Consider the following 24,045-nt stretch of genomic DNA (forward strand, 5'->3'; position numbering starts at 1 on the left):
TTTCCCTACTCTACATCTGTCTCTTAATTAATGGCTCTGAAAACACAATTAAAAAAAGACCCTTTTTTTGACAAATGGGCCACTTTGTGTCATTCTTCATTGTTACACTTCTATAAAATTGTACGGAGATGTCAAATAAAAAAATAAAATAAAATCAGAATGACCTCACAGAGCAGGAAGTGAAATTTGGGCTGTCCTTTCAATAACCTAAAAATTGAATGGAGTACAGTCGACCAGAACTAAATTGGCTTGCTCTTTGGGGCAGTTTTGGAGGCACCATACTTCTATGTTATTAATAAAAAGAATAAATATAATGATTAAACCCTACAGTACTTTGTTGTTGGATAATGCTGTTTAGATTGCATCTGATTAACATTTTTAAATTTTGTATGTTTTTGGATTGTTTTGACGTGATATTGTTAAATATAATTTTTAAAAATAAAAAAAATATTATTTTAATATATTTTTAAATAAAAAATACTGTAAAAATTTATTACCTTTTAGCAAAAACAAAAACCAAAAAACATATATTTTTAAATTTTATCACGTTTCTTTTTTATGATGGATGGGGCTTTTAATATAATTTTTTTTTTATTTTTATGATGATAGTTTTAATGTTTTATATTAAAAATAACTTTTAAAAAAATTAAAAATTTATTTTAATATATTTTTAAATAAGAAATAACAACTACCATATTTATAAATACCGTCTATATATATCATATCTCCTTAAAAATTGTCACATTATTTTCATGATGGAGTGGTGCTTTCAATGCTGTCATGCAGCCACTATCAGTTTATCCATCGGAGAAGATCGATCCGATCCATCGAGTTGACTCCGACCATCATATCTTTTAGCTAACCTTTGTACGTCCCATGCATGAATAATAAAACATCGTATAGCACATCAGCATATGACATGTTCGTTGTTCTGTGTTGGTACCATCATTCTTACACAGTCTCATGTGAATGGGGCCCTAGTTCCTGGCTCCTGTGGTACAAAGAACTCATGGCCTCACCAATGGGGTCCCTTGATTGTTGGCTAATCAAAATCGTCGAGAAGACCAAAAAGATTGGTGGAGGGAGCTTCGTATGATGGCCAATAATTAATGTGACTAATGGGTAAGACCATTAACCATTTTTACAGAGAGCTTGATGGTTCGAAGGATATGTTTCCTAGTTATTGTCAAGGAACCCATGTTGTCTTCTTCAGGACTGCAAGGTAAGAGACCGCCTTGAGAATTTTCAATTACAAGTAATTTGCTGCCTGTAAAAAAAGTTGTTAAATCGAATGATCTGGTCTAGTTTAAGCTCGAGTCAAGAAGTAAATAAGTTAATTGTAATAATTTAAAATTTAAATTGATCATTCGGGTTTAATTAGATGAACTCTCTCATCTTATTTTTGCAAACCTAGTTTGGAGTAGGGTTTAAAACCTAAGTTTGGCAGGTTACTAAGTTCACTGGCTAGGAAGTTTCCCTTTGATTACATAATTTAACAAATGACCACCATGACGTTTCACTCGTTTCTTCTTCTTCTTCTTCTTTGTAATAGTTTGCTAGTGATCTCAAAGTGTAAAGTCATGGCATTCCATCGTTTGAAGGGGAGGGTGGGCTCCATGCATGTGTGAATCGTAACCATCATAAAAGCAGGTGTGATTTTTCACGGGAAGATAAAATCCACACACACATTCCTTAATCGATAAAAATCCTAAAATATATTAGCATTTCGTGTTGTTAATTAAGGTAATGTTTCGAAACACTCTTGTTGAAAGCATTGTGAAATTAAGTTATATGATATATTTTTGTAGTTTTCTAAGATTTGTTGCTTAAATATCATTAATCAAATAATGACTTGTTATTTTAATTTATGCTCAGAAAATAACTAGTGATATACAATTAATTATTATTTAGATTTATTTTTAAATAAAAAGATAGTTAAAGGTAGAAGAGAGATTAAATCAATAACCCGCAAGGAGCAACAAAAATATTTCAATATTTTTTGTCTTTTAACTATTTCCTAGAATATTTTATCTTCAAATTTGCAATACAACAGAAAACCTCAGCTACAAATTCAAGTAATAGATAGTTAGTATATTTCACTTTAATTTATTTTCTATATTTTATATCATATCAGTGCTACTTATACGTACATTTGATTCTTTATACCCTCACATATTAAATTATTATTACCATGGATTGATTTATAATCCACAACATTTCACTGTTTCTTCTTTTTTTCTTTTTTCTTTTTTTCCTAGGGGCTTTAATCTAGGAATTATTTAATTTTTTATATCAGGTTTGAAAGATCTCCGTTCAACTTAGATTTAGGATTAACCCATCTCATTTTTTTACCAAACCTGGTTCTCCAAATCAACTGGGTTTCGGGTCCTGTATCAACCTGGCCCGGTTTCTTAAGGATTGCTCTAATCTTTTGCTCGTGCGATTTGAGTGATTCTTGTGTTGGAATCGGTGGATAATTGTGTTCCTAATCATTGTGAGTTATTGAAGAAGAAGAAGAAGAAGAGTAGTTGTAAATGAAGTGGTTGGTCTCCTATCTACCAATTCATTATCAGCTGAAGGCAGATCTCCACATAGAATTGCACATGCTAAGTTGTTGACCCTCTGCATTTGTTCATCGCTTTTTTTAAGTCCTTAAAATGTGTTTAGTTTGATAATTAAGAAGATTATGAAACATAAACCATCCATCACCGGGTCCTAGCTATTTTTGAGATGCCATTACAGCTCGTCATACATGATAATTAATAAATATTAAATGCATGAAGATGAATGTCTAGTTACCCAAACAAAGAAGAAGAATGAGAGTGCTACTTGTTTACAAAGTAGTTACTAAACCAGGCCATGTGATAAGTTAGGTGTGTTAATTAGAGTTAATCTGAATTAATTAGAATGATATTAATTTAATTTAAAAAACAAAAAAAATTATTTTAAAATAAAAAATTAATTTTTAATCAAATTATAAACTGGCTTATCGGGTTAATTTGTAGTTTTAATTAGGTAAACTCTGCGGAATCAAATTTAATAACATTATTTATATCTAAAAATACTGTTGTTTTATTTTACAAAAAATCTTATTTATGGCATGAGTGAACCTTATTATTGAATTCTCAAAATTAGTTCGTGAAACTTGTATCACAGAAAGGCTTGCTATGAGATGAATGGGTCTTATTATATTGTTCTCAAGATTAGGTGCTGAGGCTTAAGGAAAATCTGGGTATATTTTAACAACATTAATAAGAGCAGAAAATCGATATTGAGAGATGGAAGGATCTTGGAACTTTCATTTCAAACCATCCTTGAAGTGTTAAATCACTCTGATTTGATGGGAGAAGGAAAGAGAGAGAGAGCAGATACCATTGTCGATGGAAGGGGCTTGCAGGATTCCAAGTTATACCTAAATAAATAATAATTAGTTGCCAATATCAATTCCTAATTGTGATTAGTTTTGTACCTTCAACCTCAAACATCTCAACATGAATGCACGAAAAAAATGAGGCAATTATAATCTAGGGTTTGTTGCCCTAGAGCCTAGTGGCATTTGACAACCAGGCAGCTCAATGAAAAAGGACGTACATGCAATTTTGTATTCTTGAGTCAATGTTGAAGCACTACATGTTTGCACGATATTATCTATGCACATTAATATATGGTAATATATATAAGGCAAGATTATAAAATGCAACCTGGTTTATGACTCAATACAATGACTAGATCATGGGTCGGATTAAATGATTTAGTTTACATTAATTTTAAATAATATTATTTCAAGATTGTTTTTAAGAAAAAATTAAAATCACGTTCTTTATAAATTTTTAACCGGGCCATCTCTCTCGGTTTATTTTTAAATTCAGCCCGGGCTAAAGATGAAGTTGACAATTCACCAGGTTGACCTAGTGATACCGTTTGATTTATCAGCACTGGGATCGAGTTTGAATAGTGTTTGATGCGAACCAGTGAAGCTGCCGTTATGGAAAGAACATGGAAGAGTCAACAGGACATTCTGGTGGAAGTGCAAGAATCAGCCATGGAGTTTGAGTTGTCTTAGAGGGGACAAGATAAGATATGGCAAGGATTAATAACGACGCATGTCCATGCATGCATGGAACTCCTTTGAAACTTCATTAATTAATGTGAGATGCAGAATGATTAATTAGATAATTAACTGGAATTATAATGCAACAAAACCTTCAAGGGATGCATATATATATACATATATATATATATATAGCGAACCCAGTAATTAATACAGTAATCATTATACGTTGTTCTCTTGGCCAGATTCAGTTGTCTTCTGTTTGTGTGCCAAGAACATGAGTGGGAGCATATGTTGACAAGAATGTTCTTAATCTCCTTCCCCTTCTTCATTCATCCACTAGTTTAGCACTTGAAAACTATGTGGGATTTAATTTAAATATGTAAGCAAGCCGGAAATCTCCCCGGGAGGCAACAATGAGTCAAAAAAAAAAAAAAGTTAGCTGGTTTAGGTCAACTCGGCTTTTCTACCAAGTCGACCAAATTCTTTTCTTTTTCTATTTTTTTCAACCTCTATTGGTCTACATCTCGGGCCGGCAAAGTCTGGGTCAACCCATAGGCCATCTAGATTTTACAAATATGTTTTACAAACATATTGAAATGTGTAGAGCAACTTATTTTCATGAAGATTTAGATGGAATTTGCTTCCTATGTATCCCACTACAAAAACCAGCTCGGAAGCATAGACAAATATGTAGCCTTCTTGTAGTAAATTAACACTTGGTTGATTTCTTAGCTGGCCTTTGAAGGAACATATCAACCAAAATGGCTATCTTGAATTCTGGGCGGTTGGGATCTACTAAAGACACCATAGCATCAATAAGGCAATGTGTACAGCCCAGCAAAATCATTGTACCAAGAATTAGGTCATCAACAGATGTTAAGAAGGGAGGTACAGAAACATCAAATCCATGTCCACCCTGTCTATAGCTACAGAACCTGAGGTGACCATGCATGTTTCAAAACGGCATTCAATGTGGACTGAACTCATTATCACAGTTATCATCTTACATTGTACTGTTCTGTTCCCTGCGAAGTATGATTTTGATTCTTAAGTTGTGTCTAAATTTCTGAGACGCTGAACTGTACCAAGATTTTCAGTTGGAGTCTTAAAACTAAAACTTTTTTCAATTTAGCATCCAGGGTTTTATACATTATTCAACCGTGTTCTATCATCGATATCCATTAATGTAAGTTTTGTCTAAAGGGTATAGTTATGCAATAAAATGATGTATTCTTGAAGAAATTTTGATCTTCTTTTATTTGAAATTGGAGACGATTTTAGATGAGTGACCCAAGTATAGAGTTCTAAACAAATAAGGGATGTAATTGAGAAAATCTTTATCTGTCAACTATATCAAAAGAACGAAGAGAGGGGGGGCTAATTTGAGGATTCCCTCGTATCGTCTAATCCCGTTTTATGGTTTTATATGAAACAAGTGCCCTTGAAATCATTCAGATTGCATTTGACATGAGATTGGAAAATTTTAAAAGAGAAATGTTGAGGGAAGAATAGCGAAATAGTGCTATGCACAACTTGTCTTGTGAAAACAAAATTCAAAGTCAAACTGACAACAAAAAATGGTTCTCTGCATTTTGGACATTTGGGATGTCCTTCGGACACCATAGATGAGATGAGGCAATGTCAAAACCAATGAAGGTACCTCAATCATGTCACGACTGTCAATTGAGTTCATATCCATCGACATGCAGGAACGTTAGCTTGATAATGATGAAGAAATTTCAACTTGATTTGATGGTTCATCGTGTGGGTGCAATCCTGACAGTGAGAGTCTAGGGCAAAAATCAAGATTTGTATTCTTTTCTTCTTGTGCTATTATTGGAAAGCGTCCCTCACTCAGCGGATAGCAATCACTTCAAGAGTTATACACTCGTATGTCTTCATTGCTCTAATTTTTCGTAAAAAGTAAAATTGATGTCTTTCATTATTTAACTTTGGTTTAGTCTCACTGAAAGGAGTCAAAATGAAGTCAGTTTGAAGTTAGATAAACCTTGTGCCTAGTTGAGAATTCTCAACGCCATAAATGCATGAAGCATAATTTTAGTCCTCTGACTTGAGAGAACGTAGAAAATATTTTGAGATGTATCATGACCATATGTGAATGGTACATTTTCAATAGCTTGGTTCACTCATTTGAGTGTCATACAGCTTTTGACTCTGAAACTGGTTTAAACCCATAATCTCTGTTTGAAATCCTTGTTCTCATCATGATCATCAACGTCATCGTCGCTATCTCCATCATTCACACCAGCCAAAAACATGTTATTATCACCACCATTACTGGGTTCATCATCAATATCTGATTCATAGTTTGCCTCGGGAGAGTGATGCGCATTCCAATCAGGAGGGAAGGTCTTCTGTAAAGCTTCTGTGAGCTCTCCTCCTGTTCCTTCGATCTTGCGTAAACATTTGGACCAGTAAACTGCAGTCCCCATATCTACAGTCAACTCAGATTCTATCATTTCTCTGCAAATGGACAGAACCCCAGAGTAAATGTATGCTTCAGCAACAGTAGCCCTTGACAACAATGATGTCATTAAGCAATGGTACACAGCTTTATCAGGCTTTAATCCAGCCAACTTCATCTCTTCAAAGCAGCGCAATGCTTTTTCTGGAAGAGAAGCACATGCCCACCCATGAATCAATGTAGTGTACGTTTTCACATTTGGCTTCACTCCTAAAGCCTCCATTTCTTGTATTGTTTTTGTTGCTCTCTGAAAAATATGGTTTGCTCAATCAAATTAGGAACAGCAATTAAAAAAATAAATAAATAAAGCTTGCATTTAAAATTTTAGACAAATGAATTGATTTAAGCATTTTGTTTCCTGGTTTTGTTTAAAAGCAGAAGTTGCACCTGATATTATTATGCCCGGTTGGAAAATGAGAAACTGAAGCAAAAACTTCCAGCGCCAGTGTCTTAAACACATATCGCCATCCAAGACTAGAAAGCTAAAATTCATCCTATATTACAAACCTAAGTAAAACATGAAGGACCAAATTGCTGAATTAACACCTTACTGAAATTTTCTTCTGTTCAAGTCTAAGCAATGCTTTAACTTGGAAGAAAAAATCATAAACTAGATCGAGATTGTTTGGGAGTGTGGTTGCGGTTGTTTTTCATGCTAAAATGCAACAAAATAATTTTTTATTTTAAAAAAATTATTTTTGAGATCAGTGCATCGAAACAATTCAAAACATAAAAAAAAAAAAAAAAATTAGCAAAAAAATGAATTTTTTGGAAACGCTCCCGAAATCCTATGAACTTGTGTTGATCAGATTGTCCATACAAGGGCTACAGCAATTTACAATGCAATGCTTGTTATCACCATTCAAGTTCAGAATGCATTGAGTGTGCCCCTTACTAACAGCATTGAAAGAAAAAAAAAGGACTAGTTACTGATCAGCAAAGCATACCAGCATATCTCCAGCCTTGCAACAAGCATTTATAAAGGATGTATATGTATGAATATCAGGTTGAACCCCTTCTTGCTTCATTTGCTGCATAAGGTCAGCAGCCTCCCAAACATCACCTCTTCGAGCCCATCTAAATCAGAAAAACAATTGAATCAAGATATTGGAAATAAATGCTGATAACATATCTAACCAAGGAAACAGAGGAGATCAGAGGATATTTTGAGAACACATTAATTGCAATGATATTTAAGAGACTGGAAGTTCTCTTAAAACACAAATTCATGAGTTATAGACAGTAATCCATACCCATCGATTAATATGTTATAGACAAAGGTGTTTCTTGGAATATTTTGAGCACTCATCTCTCTTGTAACTGCTAAAGCACTTTGCATCCTGCCTGACTTGCAACATGCCTTGAGCAATGCCTCATATGTAAACACATCAAGTTCTAGTCCTTCATTTCTTAATTTGGTAAAATACTCAAAGGCCTTTCCAGTATCACCTAATGCTGCATAGCCATTCATGATTGTCGTGTATGTATGTTCATCTGGACTTACACCTGCCAATGCCATCTCATCCAATATTTCAACAGCCTTCTCCATCTGCAAGATACTCAAGATGAACATGTTTGTATCAAACAAGAAGATAATGCATTACTGAATATAAGCTTCCAGTGCAGATAGAAACGAATTAGTGAAAAGGCAAAGTGAATCATTAATATCAGAAGACAGCATTCATAAAAGGATAAACACAATTCAATTTTCATAACTGCCGATACACATGTACCAAAATGGAACTTCACTAAGCATCTCAAGAAGTGACTTAAGTCGATCACATAACTGAGGGATATGAAGGGAACAATGGTTCACTAAACTGGAAAAGAGGTTAAATTTTTCAACCAAGTACATGGGGGTGTAAGAGTCACTTGCACAGATAGATATAGTAAATTATTATTTACAGTGTTGTTCATGCAAGCAGACCTTTGAAATTTTATACGTACCTTAAGGTGAAGGAAAAGTTACACATATTTAGGAAGTCTTTGAGAAACTTCCATCAATATTACAGACAATGACTGCTTTCCTAACAAATCAGCAACATTGAAAAAAAGGCCATGCTAAAATACTTATACAGTACACATCATGACATCTACTAAAAGCTTTTTTTCACAAACTAGTCTATTTATCAAAATTTGAATCTGGTATGTCCAGGTTCCAAAACTAAGTTATATCATATGCGTAGTTTACCTGACGCTTCTCAACAAGGCCGAGAACCAAAGCATTGAAGGTGTGCACAGTTGGAATACACCCACTCCGCCTCATCATATCAAAAATTTCTAGGGCCCTCCTCATTTCCCCAGCTCTTGCAAATCCATGTATAATGGGCATAAATGTACGTGAAGTAGGCCGATGTCTTTCCTTCTGCATTTCCTTCACCATATGGATGGCACGATCCATATTTCCCATTCCACAGAATGCTTTGATAATGTTATTATAGAGAACCACATCAGGTTTCAAACCAGCTTTGATAACATCTTCAAAAACTGTAAATGCATTGGTCCAATCCTTTAATTTCAAGAACCCATTGATCAACATGGAATACGTCTTCATGTTATGCTTTATGCCAGCTGATTCCATCATTTTGCTAACCTCCAGGGCTTTAGAAACTTTACCCATCTGAAAAGGAGGTTTGAATGTAATGTTTGATCATCAATTAAAAAGAAGACTAGAGATACCAACTTGAATACAAAACATGAGTAAGGAACAACTATACATCCAACAAAATACAGAACTCAAACAGAAATATTCATTGAATAAAAATGAAGAGGGGCACAATGCGTACTTCCATAAAGCATAAAGATTAAAAAAATTTGAACAGAAGAGCACAACATAACATGAATGATCAAAATCCTCATGAAGCAGGAAGATTCCGCTCCCTCGTGTAAAATTCTCGACCTTCTCTCAAGCTTTCTGAAACTCAAATTGGCGCAGGAATGACATTTTGGTGCCAAACTTTCAGAAGATTCCAGTTAAAATGAACTGGATCCCAGCATTCTTAGCACTGAAGTCACAAGCCTTAACAACAAACAAATTCCACTGCATCCTCCTTAATGGTCATTCTTCTAGGATACTCAAACAAAGAAATATTATGTTTCTGGAAGACAACCTGATGCCCAATTCTCCGAAGTAATTTAGACATTCAAAAGGACTGGATCCCAGTTTTCTTAGCACTAAAGCCTTAAGCCCTCACAACAAACAATTCCGCCTGCCATCCTCCAACATGATCCCTCAGTAAAGGACACTGTCTAATTATCCCACTCTTTCAAGGCACAACTCCAAGAGAAGGTCAAAACAAATGATTGGAGGCATCTAAAAGATCTCTTTTTAACTTATCACAGTTTTATACTTTTCATGGACTCCAGGATCTGAGTTCATTCTTCCAATTTATGTTTTACATTATCCTTGTGCAGCGAATTATGAATCAATTTGATTTAAGTAATGACATGCTTAGCTCCACACAGTTTTGTCCAAAATGTTTATATAGTAACATCTTGAGCTAGGGCTGTTCGTTCCTTAAATCACAAGCATTCCTGGTGTCAAGTTGCTTCACTAGGCTAGTGAGTAAGGGAGCTTTAAAATAGAATAAGATACAAGAATTTTAGAATGAAAGGTAAAATGACAAAAGGCTTACCTTGGTGTACATATTGATGAGACATCCATAGCTAATAACTGAAGGAGCAAATCCACATTCCTACAACATGCATATAGTGATTTAGCATGAAGGGACGATATAAGATACGAATTATCATATAATTCATGTAAATTCTTCATGAAAGAGTATAAAAGGCAAAGGTGAAGCTTTGCAATTACATGTTATGAAAAAATGCATGTTGCTCTATCTAACCTCAAATGATTTTGGCATTCGAGAGCAAGAGGACACAGAACACACCTCCAATGCAAACAAAACTTACAAAACTAAAGCACACACATAAGCACCTTGCATGTAATAAGCTCTACGACATTATCGTTTTGTTACCTTAAGCCTTTTGAATACAATCAGACATTTTTCTTCATTTCCAATCATAGTGTAACCATCCATCATGGTATGATATATGTCAATAGGAGCATCTATACCTTCTTCTTCCATCTCCCTCACCAAAGATTCAGCTCGATCCATATTGCATGACTGACTGTAATTGATGGATGAGTGAAGATATTGTGAGTTTATGAAAGCACCTCATAAACTTGGAAAAGATTTTAACAGAGACTATAGAGTATAATGTGTAGAGAACATGAACAGAATCAACAGATACAAATTTTATCATGCAACCTAATTCAATAAGCATCCAAGGATCCATTTAACACGTACCAGAGACCTACACAGGATCCTCAGATATGGTCCTAGCCTTCAACAATTTAATAAAGTTGGCACCCCAAAGACTTGGGGCCCAATAATTGCACTTGGCAGTAGGAGAATTGATGATGCACCAAACAATAGCCCCTAAAATGATCACTATTATATGAGTACATACATACAAACCTGTACACTAAATCATACATATTTGACCTCACATTTATTGCCAAGGAACTATTCAGCATCAACATGATATAGTGTTCAGCATATTTAAGTGATCAGTGTGTGTGTGCGTGCGCGTGTGTGTGTAATGAAAAGAAATCAATATAGACTTGAATTTCAAACATAATACTGACCAATAAGCATATATAATGCTCCCATAAATGATTGCATTCAAATTTGTATGCCTCTCTTTGGCCTCCTTGAACCAGTGCTCTGCAGCTCTTCAAAATCAACGTTTAAGTTATTATTAGCATGGGGAGGAACTCCTGAAACAAAAACCAAAGTTGCAATGTTTTGCTATATAGAAAATCAAGACTTGAACACAACTGAACAAGTTGCAATTGCTGAAGTTTGAAGCATAAATCATCAAAGCTTTTGTATGTTGATCAAGTCATAAAAACCTGCAGTTACTTTAGTTTAAAGAATAAGCCACTGCACAACTAAGAAATATAAACACATAAAACCAAAGGCTTGAGAACAAGGTGAGAATAAAAAGAGGCTTCAAAAGGATAATCTCCAAAAGCAAAGTTAATGAAACAGATATGTTCTTCAAGAAAAGGTACTAAAGGTAATATGTACTTACTCAGCATTGCCAATTTTGGCAAATCCTCCAACAACTATACTATATGTCACCAGACTCATTTCAACACCCTCTTCCTTCATTTTCCTAACACAAGACAGTGCTTCTTCCATGTCTCTACCAACTGCATAAGCGTGAATAAGGCTGCATGAAATAAATAACTTTAATGAAAATAGAAGAAAATTAAATTACATAACAATTAACCTCTAAAACTATGAAGGACCAAGTTCCTGTTAATTGAACAAAAATTACATTTGGGAAGCAACCTTCAACAGACATTGCCAAATTACCCAAAAAATGAATAACACATGAATGAAGAAAAAACACATAACTAAGGTATGAAATTCAACGCTGAAAGCCCTACAATCTCGTTTGGATAGGCTATACTTGGAGTTAAATATTTTTCAGAACGACTGCATCCTAAACAGAATTTGCCACCAGACACATTGCTTGCGTAATATGTATGTACTGAAGACAATTTGGATGGATGACCAGTATTTCAACAGATGAAGAAGCTTATAAAGAAGTTATTCAACTTAAATCACAAATAAGCAAGACTAGTGATGTGTTATCAAAGATTTTACCTTGTATAGACATGTGAACTCGGATATATTCCCCTTGCACGCATGCTCTCAAAAGTTTGTCTTGCACGATGCATATCCCCTCGCCTCGCATAGTAACCCACCATTAATCCAAACTCCCTTCTAGCAGGCTAATAAAAACGATGGGAAAAAAGAGGAAATTGCTAATGACTAAGTAAGAGCTATCATAACTTCTTAAATATAAAAGGTCACCCATGATATGACCATGCAACATTTTCCCATCACTTAGAAGCAATATGCATAACGAATCAAGCCATTACGCACAAATCATCCCCTTAAAAGTTAACGATTATCCACTTAGACCACGGTTAGCATAATCTGCACAAGTCGTGGCTATATATATCTATGGCCAGACACAGATTAATATGGAATTCATTATTTCCTACTGTTGACGACCTGAATCTTACAAGTCGTCCACATTTTTTCTACTTAGTCAACTTAAAACTACAAGCCTAACAATAAGAGTGTCTGAAACCTTTTACCTTCTTAATCCTTTCGAAAGCACTAACAACTGCCTGCCAATTCTCCGGTTGCGTGTCTAAAACCCTCCGAAAAGCCTTTGTAGACCCTTCTCTTTCTTCGTGCCATTTAGACCTATAGTCACCCTCATCCTCTCCATCAACCCAATTCTTCCTTTCCTCAGCTTTCGCCTTCAATCTTCTCCCATCATCCAATTTCACAGTCAAAACCCTCCCATGAAACTCCATTCCATCAAATTCCTCAGCTTTCATTGCAGACTTCTCCGCAGTTGGACCATCATAGATAATAAACCCGAAACCAGCATTCCTTTCAGTCTCATTATGACCATTTATCAAAATTACATTCTTTATAGGACCGAATTGGCGAAAGAATTCAGAAAGTTCGCGTTTTTTTATCCAGTTTGGTAAATTTCCAATAAAGATCTTCCCTTTTTGGCAGAAATCAGTTTTGGGGGCTTCGTTTTCTACTTTTCGAGTCTTTTCTTGGGTTTCAGCTTCTGGGGTTTGAGTGGTTTCAAGTGGCGGCGGCGGCAGCGGTGGGGGAGAGAGTTTGCTGCTGAGGCGGAGTTTGGTGGAGAGAGAAAGAGGGTTGGTGGTGCTAGGGGTACTGGAGCTTGTTATTTGGGGTTTGGAGGGGTTAAGGAGGGTTTTGAGTGGGTTTGGGGGAATTTTAGGAGTTGTGGGGGCGGGGGCGGGATTGAGTGATTTGGGACGGCGGATAGAGGAAGAATTGGTGGGTTCTGGTGGCGGTGGAGGTGGTGTTTTAAGGGAGAAAGAAATGGAAGCGGTGGTTGTGGTGGCGGTGGTGGAGGAGGAGAAAGGAGGGGGGCAATGAGGAAGGTGCGGGATGGTGGAGAGAGGCAAAATATCCATTATCTGTGGAGAGCCAAGGCTCAGAAAATGGTGGGGACAAAAGGTAGTTTTTGAAACCTTGGATACTTATTCTCTTTGTATGGGCTAGAACCAGGCCCGTACATGGGCTAGAAATAGATGTGTTGGATTTGCCTTGGAACCTTTCACCTAAGGCAGAAACCTTGGGCCAATTCTCATTCACGATGAACTGAATACGTTGAGATAAATCTAACAAGAAGAGTTACTTGAGGACATTACGGTCAGGCAGGATGCTACCTTATGAAACATCATAAGAAGATATGATTATAGTGTAGTTATTTTTTAAATTAGTTTCCATTTTATATTTTAAAAACTATTCTAGACATCATAACAATCATTCCACCTGTAGCAGCAACACAAGCTGGTAGTGAAAAATAGCAAACGAGTTCTAGGGTCATACAGCCTGCGCTTGCCACAGTCCTTCGCCAAATCCATGGGAGAAAAAACAATACAATTTTTTTCAGACTTGTGACATCACACATGATTTATAATTCAAGTTGTTCATGTAATTGAACACATGACAAAAAAGGTATTAGATGACAGGATTGAATCAACTAAAGTATCAGTCTTTTAACAGCAAAATCAACTAATTCTCCAGTTTAAAACATCAAGCACAAATACCATTAATATAAGTAAAAACTCTGAAAGTGAGCACTAAATAAAAGACATTCAGACACAAAATTTAAAGTTCTGGCGCTCGCACTTGAACATCGCGATGAGGCTATTTAACTCTAGTACCTCCTAGCACCACCTCCTCTGCCAAAGCCCTGGGTAAGCACCATAGGCTGAGGTTCAACTTCAACAATCCCAGGAAAGTCTGACATACCAAGGGCAGCAAGCATGTCAATGGTCTCTTTGTCAACTTTAATCTCTTGGATCTTAATGGCAGACTCTTCAGGCACAAAGTCCATACGACGCTCGCGCTCTTCCTCTTGAAGTTTCAGTGAGATGCCACGGACTGGTCCCTTCTGAATACGCTTCATTAGATGGGTAGAGAACCCAGCAATCTTGTTGCGGAGCCTCTTTGAGGGGATGATAGCAACCTCTTCCAAAATCTTCTTGTTGGTGTGGAAATCCAATGTCATTTTAGAGTAGTACCTCTCAATAACCTGGCGTGAGGACTTCTTCACTGTCTTAGTACGAACACGACCCATCTTCACAGATAAGCTGCTGCTGCTGCTGCAAAGAAAACGTATGATTAACTGATACTGTAATGCTGATCATCATTTCCTTTCAGGAACCACGCAAGCAAAACATGAGAAATGGTGTTGGTAATGACCCTAGACAAAACAACTCTATGTTCATACATGATAACATGAGAACCAAAATGCAAAAGACCTACAAGAAGAAAGCTTGGAGAGTCAATTCTATTATCTTAAAGCCAAATATTTCGCCGAGGAGATAAACTCCTACAAAAGTTCCTCATATACGATAGATAACCAATTCAAGTCATGGCAGATATATAAGAACAGAATAAAAACAATCCTGTTTTCAGTTTCAAATGAGCTGTAAACCCCTAATGACGTCATATTAGTTCGACAGAGCTCCTCTAACAAGAACAAAAAAAGAAAAAGAGAAATAAAATCGACAACCAGCGTACACTAAACATCAAAATTACAGACAACACAAAACTTCAAAAGTTTCCAGCAGCAAAACTATACACATTTTCAAACAAGTCTAAAATCACTTTTTTAATCATTCAAAACAGTAAGCCAATCAATAAAGCCGATTCCAATCTCTTACCTTCTCAGGAAACAAACAAATCAGTCACAATACAAAATCCGTAAACAAGAGCAATATCACAGTAGTTTTGCATTCCCATTGCTAAGAAACTAAATATTCAAAACAGAAAAACAAAGCCAAATAACCCCCTCCCCCTTTCCCACGTCATCTTAGCAACCAGACAGATCAAACACACACGAAAGCAACAAAAACAATAATTGTTCACTGAACTAAATCGTACACAAGTTTTCTGTCTCACAAGATGGAGACATGAAGCAAGAGCGTAGAGGGTGAGCGTTACCTTCAAGAGGAGAGCACAGGTGAGAACGAGGAGCGGCTGCTTGATGGAGGGGGGGTGAGGAATAGGGAGCGTGCATATATAAGGATAGGGTTTTTCTCCCGTCACTCTTTTATATTCATCTTTTAGCTTCATGGGCCGGACTGATAAATGTTAAGATAACAGGCCCATTACTTCTTCTTTTTTGCGATTTTACTTCATCCGGTTTCTTTTTTATTTTAACAGGTCAGTAAAAATATGTGGTTTTTTACGAGAAGAAAAAATTGTTACTGGAGGTTGAAAAATTAATTCATCAATTTCTTTTCTTTCAGGTTTTTGTACTAAATAATATTATCCATAACTTTGGGGACTGACTTGAGAAAAATAAACAGTAATCAAGTCAACTCACACACAAAACAACCCAGGTTAATATTTTTATTTTTATTTTATTTTTTAATATTAATCCAGGTAGGTTTGTCAATTAATCGATGAGTTATAATCTTTTTTATGTTGAACATAAAACCTTATCAAAATTAGGCTCTGAGTTATAATTTTCCAGTTCTAATGGTCAGCTGCCTATACGTTTATATATTTACAAAATAATTCTACATTTTATTGAATGATTTTGTTTCTGCACATTTAACTTTTTATCATTTTTCATTTGCATAAATCCCATGAAGGGGAACCCCCGATTTCAATTCACTTCTTCTTTCAATCAAGATGCTTATGTAACATCTCATGTATTTCTGATATTAAAAAACTATATTAACATTTTAATATCAATAATTATAAAGTTATATGTTCCATAAAATTTATTAAAAAAATATTTAATCAAATCATCTCACTTTAATCGGTATAAAATATAAGAGGATATACTAATAAGTTTTTAGTAAGAATTCAAGGTAATATATTTTTTATTTTTTTAGTTAATATAAATATCTAGATCAGTTTATATTTATATTAATTTATTTTATAAACTTTAAAATTAATAATTATATAATTTTTTAATGATTCTCTACGTAACAAATATAAAACCTGAAGAATTGAGTTAATATATTTTTTTTTACCCTTAATCAGGAATATACGCTGCACCGGGGGAAAAATGATTCAACTAGGATATGAAGCTAAAATGACCAATTACTAGCTCTCTCTCTTTTCTTTTATTTTTCTCTTCAGATTTATATTATCGCAAGGCATGTGTGTGGTTCTTCTTTTGTCAAATACTGAGATATAAATCAGATTTTAGAGGCACGAATTATTAGCAATCCAGTGAACTTGTTCCCTTAAAACAAATTAATATTGTATTTCTCCTCTCTCTTTTTTTACATTAAATGATTGGATTTTATTCAGATAAAACTTAAAATATATACCCAGGTTATTATGCTAGTCTCAATTTTGAATTATAGCTAAATTATATCTTCTATTAATTTTACACCCAAGCTATTTTGATTTTTCATTGAGGATTTATATTGGAATAATTTAACATCAGACGTAAGTTTACTGCAAGATGATGACTTTTTTTAATGTGTAATTTGAAAGAAAACATAGACAGAAAACCTTAAAATGGATGGAAATCTTTAGTTGAGAATTCCCAAGAATTTAAAAGCGTTCCGATTCCAAATGCCCAAAAATATGATTGAAAACAGAGACAAATGAAAGCATCGAACTAATAAACATATTCCAAATGCCCAAAAATATGGTTTTAGAGAATCTCCCTCTTTCTTTCTGACTGGCAGCGATATATATTCATCTTTAAGAGTATGATATGATTATACCACATCCATCCCTGGCTCCGAGCAAATTACGGTGGCCATGTAGTTGTCGTAGCTTCAGAATGTTACTGGATAGACAGCTTCAAAGCCTAGCCAAGCACCCTGAAGTTAGAAAATGAGAGAAACTAGGGAGACTTCCTTCCCACACAAAACAAACGAGGGGAGATAAATAAATAAATACACAAGCAAGACTAAAATGTGAAGACCATTAGATTACCATGAGCTTGTAACTTGGGAGATCTCCCATGTTATTACAGAAGTAAGTCAATCTGCCTGCTAAAATTATATTTCAGAAGGTAAGATTCCATCTCTGCTTAATATATCCTTCGGTCAAGTTTGGAGATAAGTCCGTTTACCGTATGCTTGAGCAAAAGTAACCATGATATTCAGATGAATGAAGTGTCGATCACTCAAACTTTAACTCCTGACATTTTGCATTCAAATACTACAGATGATTGTACAACACATACGTGCCACAGTCGGTTTCAGAAAAGACTACCAGCATGCAAACTAGCATCTCACCAAAACTCCCTCAAGAACAGCATCCATTTCAGAAATGGTGAAACTTATTTGTGTCCCTAACAATTATTTCCTGACCAGTAACGCTTGAAGCAAGCTTCATAAAAGAATGGCCATCACCGCAAAAATACGGAGACTTTTCATAATCCTCATACGTGCCCTAGGAAGCATGTAAATCAGCCCAAATGTAAGCTTCTCTTTATGGTGGTTCAAGGGTTCTCGCTTTCAACTCTCTTAAAGATCATGAAGGCCACAGTCAGTTTCAGCTTTATTACGCGGTTTAATCATCTCTCCAAGCAAGTAATCCAACTCTAAATATATATCGGTAATTCTAGGATGGGTTCTCTTACTGGCCATAAAAGTGTAAACTTTGTCCTTAATTTCAATCCAACTTTGACGCCTCTCCTTCATGACCTCGATTTCTTTAGGAGACTCACTAATTACTAGCAGCGTAAGTTTTTGCTAGCAAAACATAGTTTCCCTGTTGTCAAGGTTCCATCTCGAAGAGGTTCTTCGCTGCAATCCCAGCCAATTCAAGATTCCCCTGAATACTGCAAGAGACAAGATGCGATCCCCACATTGAAGCAGTAGCAACAAATGGTATTCTCTTCATCAATTCATGAGCTTCATGGACTATCAACCATGCATGAACAGTGAAGGACATTTGGTGACACGTTGTGCTCTCCTGTCATAAGTTTGAAATAGCTTCGTCCCTTGTCGACCATGCATAAGTGCACTTCATCGGGGTGCACAACCATCTGCTGCATTTCCTCAAATAAATTCATCACTCCCAAAGAGCAGGCATGTTTAGCAAACGCAGAAATCATCACATTCCACAAGACAACATCCTATTCTTTCTATGCCACAAAACACAGCATAAGCCTCTTTTATGGTACCACATTTGGCATACATGTCTAGAAGAGTGGAAGCGAAAAAACATTATTTGAACCAAAACCCCACAAACAATAGCATGCACCTGCCAGCCTTCAATCGAAGCTGCCAAAGTTGATATCATAAACTGATTGTATCAAGCCCCATTTCCTGCCCTCTAGCAAGCAGCACCAAGCCCTCCTCATAAAGCTTTGATTACCCACACCAAAAGACACTGCCTTCAAAATACAACTCGCTCCCTCTATCAGCCCACGTTTTGCATAAACATCAAGAAATGCAGTTCCCACAGACATGCAGTACCCACTTTTTGCATAAACATCAAGGAATGCAGTTCCTCTATCAGCCTTGACGGAAAAGGCATGCAATTGCCTACACAAAACAACACGTAAATTCGCTACATGGGCTTCCTTCTCCTCGCATTTCCAAGAAAATATCAAATGTCCCTTTCCCCCTATCCGTTCTGTATACAAGTACCAATCATCGTATTCCATGAAACCGCACATCTCTCAGGTATTTCATCAAACACTTTGCAAGCAGTACGAATTAAACCACACTTCCAGTACACTCTCATTAACATATTTGATGTTAAGGTCTCTGTTTCTAACCCCAATCCAATAACTTGCTCAAGGCAGGCCGTCCCTTTAACGGGTTCTCGATTTTTTGCACAGAAATGTAATAAAGAATGCAACTTTATACCTTGATGGCCTCGAAGAAAAGGTCTTGTTGGGTTATTATATCAGGTTTTTGGTAGCATTAGCTACGGAACAGGACTCTTTGTTGTAATCAATAAAATTGCAATTGTATCTCCTCTTGTTGCATATGGTCCCTAGATATTTTAATGTTCTTGCAAGGGAGGTGTCTTCATTTCTTCTTTCTTGTGGACCAGACATGTTTTCTTTAGGTAAGGGCGAGAGAATTTGAATGGGTCAGAAGAAGGCCTTAAAAACTGGGCTTTGCTGGGTGAACAATGTTCTTCGTTTTTTCAATTGCATCAGCCCGGTTCCAAATTTTTCACATGAAATTAAACAAAGAAAATGATTTTTCCTTCCTTTGTTCTGGACAACTGAGAAGGATTTAGAGGTGGCTGGTAAGATAAGATGGTAACTATCTTCTTCATTACATCTTTGGATAGGAGGATTGGATTCCGGCCATTATGAATATCAGGTTTCAAGATTAAGTTTGCAACCAGTGTAATTTTGACATTCTAGTAGCTTTGATTTTTAAAGTTTCTGGCTCCCATGCAGATGCTACAGATTGCAGATTGAAACGGCAGCATCTGTTTTTCTATGATTTATTTCCTGTTTTTAGTATCAGGGGTGAATAATAAGTTGGGGTGTGTGGGCGTCACCATCGTGATATGATAAATGTGTATTATAAAAAAATTATTAATATTTGGTTAGATTTTATGGGTGGTTCCAGATTTACTATTAATTCATGTCATATAGTTCTGTTTTCATATTATAAAAATAAAAGCTTAAACTGTTGAATCACCATTTATTTGGTGTGCTTTTAACATTCTAGTAGAGTTTTGTTGTGGTGGATGTTATAGTGACATGATGAAATCTATCTTTTTAGGGTTTATTTCTTATTTTTATTGTCAATCATGAGTAATAAGTTGGGGGTGGGGACACCTTCTGGTGTGGTAAATGAATATAATGAAAAAATTATTAAAGTTCTTCGAATTGTTAAGATTTTTTTTGGGTGGTTTAAGATATATTATAAATTTATATTACGTATTTTTATTTTCAAAAATAAAAACTCACTATTTAAGGTTGTTGGGACCATGTTCTTTCTAGTTTCTCTTCTGCTATAATATTTATTAAGAATTGTTGTGGGTTTTTCACAACAAAAATGCTGATTAATTTGTTTTTGATTAAAAATATATTAAATTAATATTTTTTATGTATTTTTCAATGATTTTAATGTATTGATATTAAAAAATATATATATGATATATTTTTAATTGAATAACACTTTTAAAAAAGTATTATACACTATAAATATCATCAAACTCAATAAAATAATTTAAGTTTTTTTTAAAAAAAAACCTTTGGATAATTTATAAACAATAATTTAATAACCTATGCCTTGTCATGGTATTTAAGATCACATGAATTTAAGTGGACATGGAAAAATCAAGATTTTATCTCCGAGAGAGAGCACTGAAAATATTTTTGTGAAGAAAGAATCTCATTTACAAGGAATTGCGTGTCATTCGAGCAAGTTGATGCTAGTTGGACACAAAATGTTCTTTAAGACGATGGAGACAGGAACATAGGCGAGGACCGACACAGATTATCATGCTTGCATGGCAAATAAACACTGAAGAGGCACAGGGGGGCCCAGGAAACTAAGACAAAAATCTGCAAAATCACCGAGGCACGAATTTTGTGGACCCTCGTGTTTTTTCTATGAAAGTTGCTTGACCACGACTCTCTCATTCTTTATCCTCCGATTTTTATAACTCCTGCTTGCAGAATGCCTGTAAAACCACACAAGTGAGGCTGGATTATCTCTCGGTAGGAGAAGTCTTTTCACAGGATCATCACCGAGAATTAAACGGAAAGTCACTACCAAGGGGCCAAATAAGAGATGTTCCAGCTAGCCCCATGATCATCTATCCTCACCCCCTCTCCTTGCTAATAGCAAGTCGTGGCGACGAGCGAGCATCTCATGATTTTTGTGGCTGGGATAGTGATAGCACCACTCAGACTCTCGCAGCAAGTCTCTTGTTTAAAGGTTGCGGTGATTGGGACTGTGGTATAAAATGTTTTTTTAAGTAAATTTTTAGTTAAAAATATATCAAAATAGTTTCTTTTTATTTTTATTTTTGATATCAATATATTAAAAATATTAAAAAAAAAACATCAGTTAATTACCAAGTTAGAAGCAAAAATCATATGAAACATCCCATGGGAATTCACGTGCTATGCAAACCCTAATGGGAATCTTAAATCAATTTTAATGGTGGAATAGGAAATGGGAAAGAAATTTAAAACGATGGGACAAAATGCGTCCTCCAACTATTATTCCATCTTGATTGAGTCCCGCTACAAATGATTACCACGTTGAATATACCATGTAAATAGAAGTTATAATTCCTTTGACCCTGCCATGGCGTCATCAGTTTGTTCATCTTCTAGAATTTAACTAGATTATGGGTAATTGGGTAGTATCTAATTAAACAGACAACTTGGTTTTTGAGATTTATTTCTGAGGGCATATTCATCATCTCCCCTCCTCCCCTAACATATATTTATGTCTAAACTCGGGAATAATTACAAAAAATCTCCTAAGGTTCGACGCGTTTTCAAGTACAAAATGTTTTAAATACAACAAAATGAATAAATTACTCTTATATATATATATATATAAAGACTAAAGACAAATTATATCCTCCTCCATCTTCTTCTTCTCTCTTGGAGCGACATTTTTTCTTCTCTATCAGAAAACTTCTATATCTTTTTAAACCAAAATGGACTGGTTTTTCGCAGGATTTCTTTGTTTAGGTGTTGGTTTATCTTTTCACACCCATTATTAAACCTCAAAATCATTCCGTTGGCAAGTGAAATGTTCAAACTTAAGATAAGCGTAATTACATTGACCAAGTTGAAGTTGATTCTCGTTCATGTTTTCTTCTTTGAAAATGAAAATCACATGATTTGTAAGAACATAATTTTACAAGAAGGTGACGTTATTCTCTTTTACGATTAGTTCACATGATTGTTTTTAAAGATGTGACTGATGCATACTTCTTTATCTTTATGGCAAAATCCATTGACGCAACATGACCTCGAGGAATATATTTTAACTTTTGACAGAACAATAACAGTTCAACATGACCTCGAGGAATATATTTTAACTTTTGACAGAACAATAACAGTTCAACATGACCTCGAGGAATATATTTTAACTTTTGACAGAACAATAACAGTTCAACATGACCTCGAGGAATATATTTTAACTTTTGACAGAACAATAACAGTTCAACATGACCTCGAGGAATATATTTTAACTTTTGACAGAACAATAACAGTTCAACATGACCTCGAGGAATATATTTTAACTTTTGACAGAACAATAACAGCTCGAAGAACTGTTTATTCTCTGGTTAGAAAAGGGAAAAAGGGAGCAGTGCAGAGTGTGAAAGAATATAAGCATGGCGTCATGACTTCGAGATTTTAGTGGAAATTAACCACACAATTGCGACCACCCACTCCCTGCTGCAGGCATCCACTGCCCTTGATCTTCAAGATGCTCTGGAGCACAATTCTCATCGCAAATTGACCCCTCAGAAAGATCCCAGAAGTGAAAATCAGATTTTGTGATCTGTCAAACCATCTCACTTTTCTTGATAGAAAATGAAGGTTGATGACAATTCAGGTATTCTAGTATGGACAAGGATTAGAGGAGAATCAAGTTAGAATTAAACCCTTATCAACAACGAAAGAAAAATGGCTTTTCTTTCCATAGTAGTTTTTGTGTTACAACATGTCTTGTCAATCGCTTTATTCCTCAAAAAATATAAATTTATGTGTTTTTAGATGGTTTTGATTTGTTAATATTAAAAATATAAAAAATGCTATTTCAATTAAAAAAAATGTTTTTATAACAACAATAACAAGGTGAGGACAAAGTTTTGTGGATGAGAATGAAAAAACAGGTGCAAATTGACTCATGCAGTAGACAAAAAGGATTCGGTAAGGACATGGAACCAATAGTTGGCCCATAATTCTTTGTTTCCATGTTTATTTTGTCACAAGGCATGGCCTTTTGCTTTTATTTTCCCTTCTCTTTCTTTTTATCGTGGGAGAGAAAATCGCTGGCCAGTCTCTAATTAAGACAGAGATGATTAGATTGGAAAGTTGAAATAAAGGTGCTAATCCTTGAAAGAGAGAAATTTCTCCCAAGGATTAGTTCACCTACGAGTCTACCCTAAACCCTAACTGGGACTCTCAGCTTGATCATCATGCTTCTTGCAGTCAGAAGAAGATGAGAATCAACTCCATGACTATCTTCTACCCTGTAATAATCGGACATGATTTGACCTAGGTTAAGCTTTCATCGAGGCCAGGAAAGAAGTGATAGGACATGGGAAATTGTCCTTTTCAATCAACCATCGACAGCGTGGTTCCAACTTTTATCCATTACATTTGCCAACCACTTATTCAAGTGAATATTCAAGTGAAAGAAGTTTTTTGGTAATTGTCAATTTGTAATTAATTAGCCAATCAACGTCAATAATCATCAAAC

General features: G+C 35.3%; 2 protein-coding genes and 1 long non-coding RNA gene across 7 annotated transcripts; all 3 read right to left on the reverse strand.

The window, feature by feature from the left end:
• Nucleotides 1–6,052: 6,052 nt before the first annotated feature.
• Nucleotides 6,053–13,645, reverse strand: LOC105131572 (pentatricopeptide repeat-containing protein At5g04810, chloroplastic-like). Its single transcript, XM_011034608.1, has 10 exons — nucleotides 12,724–13,645; nucleotides 12,224–12,351; nucleotides 11,643–11,783; nucleotides 11,194–11,280; nucleotides 10,520–10,673; nucleotides 10,175–10,234; nucleotides 8,731–9,159; nucleotides 7,793–8,088; nucleotides 7,487–7,616; nucleotides 6,053–6,786 (listed from the first exon to the last, which is right to left on the reverse strand). Exons 1-10 carry the CDS (start codon nucleotides 13,591–13,593, stop codon nucleotides 6,241–6,243), a joined length of 2,841 nt encoding a protein of 946 aa, XP_011032910.1. The 5' UTR covers nucleotides 13,594–13,645; the 3' UTR covers nucleotides 6,053–6,240.
• A 489-nt stretch (nucleotides 13,646–14,134) lies between these two features.
• On the reverse strand, nucleotides 14,135–15,739 carry LOC105131573 (40S ribosomal protein S17-like). Of its 5 annotated transcripts, XM_011034613.1 has the most exons (3): nucleotides 15,635–15,721; nucleotides 14,826–14,830; nucleotides 14,135–14,794 (listed from the first exon to the last, which is right to left on the reverse strand). In XM_011034613.1, exon 3 carries the CDS (start codon nucleotides 14,763–14,765, stop codon nucleotides 14,343–14,345), a length of 423 nt encoding a protein of 140 aa, XP_011032915.1. In that variant the 5' UTR covers nucleotides 14,766–14,794; nucleotides 14,826–14,830; nucleotides 15,635–15,721; the 3' UTR covers nucleotides 14,135–14,342. The 5 variants fall into 5 exon arrangements, with proteins under 5 accessions (XP_011032915.1, XP_011032911.1, XP_011032912.1 ...); XM_011034609.1 differs by lacking the exon at nucleotides 14,826–14,830 and having other exon boundaries at nucleotides 14,135–14,790; nucleotides 15,635–15,739; XM_011034610.1 differs by lacking the exon at nucleotides 14,826–14,830 and having other exon boundaries at nucleotides 14,135–14,787; nucleotides 15,635–15,736.
• A 1,521-nt stretch (nucleotides 15,740–17,260) lies between these two features.
• On the reverse strand, nucleotides 17,261–19,610 carry LOC105131574 (uncharacterized). Its single transcript, XR_843461.1, has 2 exons — nucleotides 17,600–19,610; nucleotides 17,261–17,471 (listed from the first exon to the last, which is right to left on the reverse strand). It is a non-coding gene; the product is annotated as an uncharacterized LOC105131574 (long non-coding RNA).
• Between the last annotated feature and the right edge of the window lie 4,435 nt (nucleotides 19,611–24,045).

This window comes from Populus euphratica, unplaced genomic scaffold (genome assembly GCF_000495115.2).
Source record: "Populus euphratica unplaced genomic scaffold, PopEup_1.0 scaffold24.1, whole genome shotgun sequence".
NCBI lineage: Eukaryota > Viridiplantae > Streptophyta > Magnoliopsida > Malpighiales > Salicaceae > Populus > Populus euphratica.

What these genes read in the sequence shown, in the direction of transcription:
- LOC105131572 (XM_011034608.1), bottom strand. Translation starts at nt 13,593, where the DNA reads ATGGATATTTTGCCTCTCTCCACCATCCCGCACCTTCCTCATTGCCCC. An exon ending in AGTTCACATGTCTATACAAG is followed by an intron (nt 11,784 to 12,223) that starts GTAAAATCTTTG and finishes TATTTCATGCAG; the next exon opens with CCTTATTCACGCTTATGCAG. An exon ending in TCATCAATATGTACACCAAG is followed by an intron (nt 9,160 to 10,174) that starts GTAAGCCTTTTG and finishes CCTCCTTTTCAG; the next exon opens with ATGGGTAAAGTTTCTAAAGC.
- LOC105131573 (XM_011034609.1), bottom strand. Translation starts at nt 14,765, where the DNA reads ATGGGTCGTGTTCGTACTAAGACAGTGAAGAAGTCCTCACGCCAGGTT.